The sequence below is a fragment of the Balaenoptera acutorostrata genome, chromosome 19 (genome assembly GCF_949987535.1).
Source record: "Balaenoptera acutorostrata chromosome 19, mBalAcu1.1, whole genome shotgun sequence".
In the NCBI taxonomy this organism is placed as follows: Eukaryota; Metazoa; Chordata; class Mammalia; order Artiodactyla; family Balaenopteridae; genus Balaenoptera; species Balaenoptera acutorostrata.
Window position 1 is genome coordinate 50,323,825 of NC_080082.1, and position 3,093 is coordinate 50,326,917.

Genomic DNA, 3,093 nt, shown 5'->3' on the forward strand with positions numbered 1-3,093 from the left:
TATTAACATACGGTGTCATACATTATCTTATAAATAAAATATTAAAGCACTTGAAAGAGTGCCTGGCACAGAGTAGTACTCAGTAAACAGTTACTAGATTATGAAGACACAGGTGAGAGAGATGTGACAGGATCCAAAGGCTTTTGTTTTCTCTCTCTCTCTCTAAATCTCCCTTTTAAGAAAGTGTTTATTACGGAAAATTTCAAGCATCACAAAAGGAGAGAGAATAGTGTTATGAAACCCCACTACAGTTACAAATATTTTGCCATTCTTGCTTTCTTTTCCTCTCACTCTTTTTGTTTTGTTTGTGCTGGAGGATTTTAAAGCAAATTCCAGGACCTTATTCCTCTAGCAAAGACCTGGGTATGTATTTCTGATAGAGACACCGAGGGGATTCATAGCGGTTTCAGATCTCCCGTTTGACTCCCAAACTCCGACCCTCTCCCCCGTCCCTGACCCGCCTCCCCTCTAACAGAAGAACCCACGCCCAGCGCAGCTCGCCGCCCAGGTGTGCGGGGTCGTGGTCGCACGCTGGGCGGAGGGTTCCCGGGTTACTGTCCAGCGGTCCCCCACGCTCCGGGTGCTGGTAGGGTCCGAGGGGGTCGTGGCATTGCGGGCCTGCCAGCGCGACGAGTACGCCTCCGCGTAGCCTGAGGGGATTCTAACGGAACTGAGGCTGACCTGATACTCCCTGGACATCGGGGTGCCAGCCTAGTCGAAGTGTTCCATGTGGGCTGGACTCTGGGCTTCAACAGCTGGGGAGGCCGCTCCCTCTCCTACCCTCGGACCCGACTCATGTCGGTAGAGGGCGCTACCAGCCCAACTCCCTGCGCTACAGGCTGCGTCTGGGGTCTTACAGCCCACACCATCTCTCACGCCATCTTCTCAGCACCGAGAAGCTTGTCCTGCCGGCTGTGACCCAACACTTCACCGCGTGACCCCGTCCCTCTGCCCGTCCCCAGGGTTGGGACCCTCGACGCACACCTGCTCTGCGGGTGGGAACGCACGGAGCTTCCCGAGATTGTTTTAATAAATAACTGAGGACAAAAGCATGCCTGTGCCTGTCTTCTCTCTCCCAGTGCCCCCAGCGCCCTGGGGCACACAAGGGCTCCAACCTCTAGCTCTCTCCACTCGCAGGACCCAAGAGTCAAGTCCGGATCCCCTGATCCCTTCCGACCCCAAACCTAAGAGTCTCAGCGCCTAACGCCCTCCTCCTCCAAGCCCTCAGAAGTACCGCCCTCTAAAGGACACTGATTTCCTGTGGGGCGGGCCAGTGAACCAGAAGCTCCGCCCCTTACTCACAACATTGTGACGTAGCAGCAGCGACAACCTATGGGACGCGACGGCGCCGCAAAGCTGGGGGCGGGTGGCGGAAGCGTCAGTTGCGGCGGGTTTCACCGTTTCTTCCAACTGTGCTGCCGCGCCGCTCGGTGGGGCGTTCGCTGTGTGAGCCCGCGGCCCAGCTGCTACCATGAGCCGGCACAGCCGGCTTCAGAGACAAGTTCTGAGTCTGTACCGCGAGTTGCTGCGCGCCGGGCGCGGAAAGCCGGGCGCAGAGTCGCGGGTGCGGGCCGAGTTCCGACAGCACGCCGGCCTGCCACGCACCGACGTACTGCGCATCGAGTACCTGTACCGCCGCGGACGGCGCCAGCTTCAGCTGCTACGCTCGGGTCACGCCACGGCCATGGGTGCCTTTGTGAGTACGCGGGGCCCGACTGAGGAGTCCCGTGGCGCGGGGGCCCCAGGGACCCCACCTGACGAAGGTGACGGCCCAAGGAGACCGCTGGACAGCATGGGGGCACCGAAGACCGCGCCGGATGGACGGTGACCGTCACCCAATGGCTCAGGGGAACCGGGGGCCCGCCTGACTGCGTGGGGGGGACCGGGGAACCGGCCTGATGGAAGGTGAGAGGTCTTGAGAGACCAGATCGACAGATTGGGGGAATTGAAGAGCCCTCCTGGCGACGTAGGGTGCGATAGCGAGAGATGCCCAACTTTGCCCGACGTATGGTAACGGGTCAAACTTACCCATGAGGGCTTGGGGCAGCCTGGGTCGCCGGCTGGCTGGACTGTCAAGCTGAGAACGACTTACCCGAAGGCCTGGGGAGCCAGGACGCCCCGCTGTTGGACAGAAAGAGACTGACACGCCCTTCCCTAGACCCCGGAGAACATACCACTCCTGGCTCCTCAAGGAGACTCCCTTCTTTGTGTGTAACTATGAGAAGAGCAGACTTTTCTGCTGAGGAGTTTGGGAAGATGCCCTGATGGCCGGTGAGAAGCCTGAAATCCCCTTAGAAAAATCCTTCGCCCATTGTGACAAACTAGGATCAGTGAGGAAGCGGGTAGGGACTCTTTCACCCCAGCTAATCAATTAAAGACCCCCTCAATACCTCTACGTGATACTTCTGAGGGGGACTCCCGGTTCCTGACCCTTTCCCTGCTCAGGACTGTTGGACAAAAAGGCAATAAAATTAGGGATGTGCTTACTTCCCTGTTGATGGTCTTAAAGATTTAATGTTTGGGGGGATTTTTGAAGAGGCACACACACACACACACACACACCAACAAGTGACCCTCTGGCAAGGGATGGGTGTGGGGAGCTGTCTCTTCCCCTCTGGAGCCCTCTAGATGGCAGATTGGTTGGAGCAGCATAGTTCTCTCTCCTGGGCAGATCCATGGAGGGGACCCAGCCTGGCTTGACCCCAAAGAAGCCCCAGTAGACTCCTTAACGGAGGGTAGTGAGGCGGGAGAGGAATAGTGGAGCTGAGGAGACCTGGCTGGTAACCCCTGAGGTAGTAGTGGGGCCCTCAAACCTGGCTGAGGAGTCCAGCCTCAGCTACAAGCTGGGATTTTTGTTAGCAAGGCCGAGGGGTTGGGGAGGAGAGGTGGACCCAAAGGCCACAGGCATACCTCCTCCCATGGACCTGCCCTAGATATTCCCTGGGGTACTGCATTTTGCAGCCTTCAGCTGTATTTGCACTGATGTCGGTTAAATAAGTGGAAAGCAGTTGAATGCAGTTGAGAGGAGGAGGAGGAGGACCTCAGGAAAGGAGCCCAGACCTCAGATCAAAGGTAGTATGGGCAGAAGAGAAA

At 57.4% G+C, this 3,093-nt stretch overlaps 1 protein-coding gene across 1 annotated transcript; it reads left to right on the forward strand.

Annotated features, from left to right (window-relative positions):
• Window positions 1–1,375: 1,375 nt before the first annotated feature.
• On the forward strand, window positions 1,376–2,515 carry SDHAF1 (succinate dehydrogenase complex assembly factor 1). The gene has a single exon (XM_007165172.2). The coding sequence runs from the start codon at window positions 1,472–1,474 to the stop codon at window positions 1,826–1,828; it is 357 nt and encodes a 118-aa protein (XP_007165234.1). The 5' UTR covers window positions 1,376–1,471; the 3' UTR covers window positions 1,829–2,515.
• The last annotated feature ends 578 nt before the right edge of the window (window positions 2,516–3,093 follow it).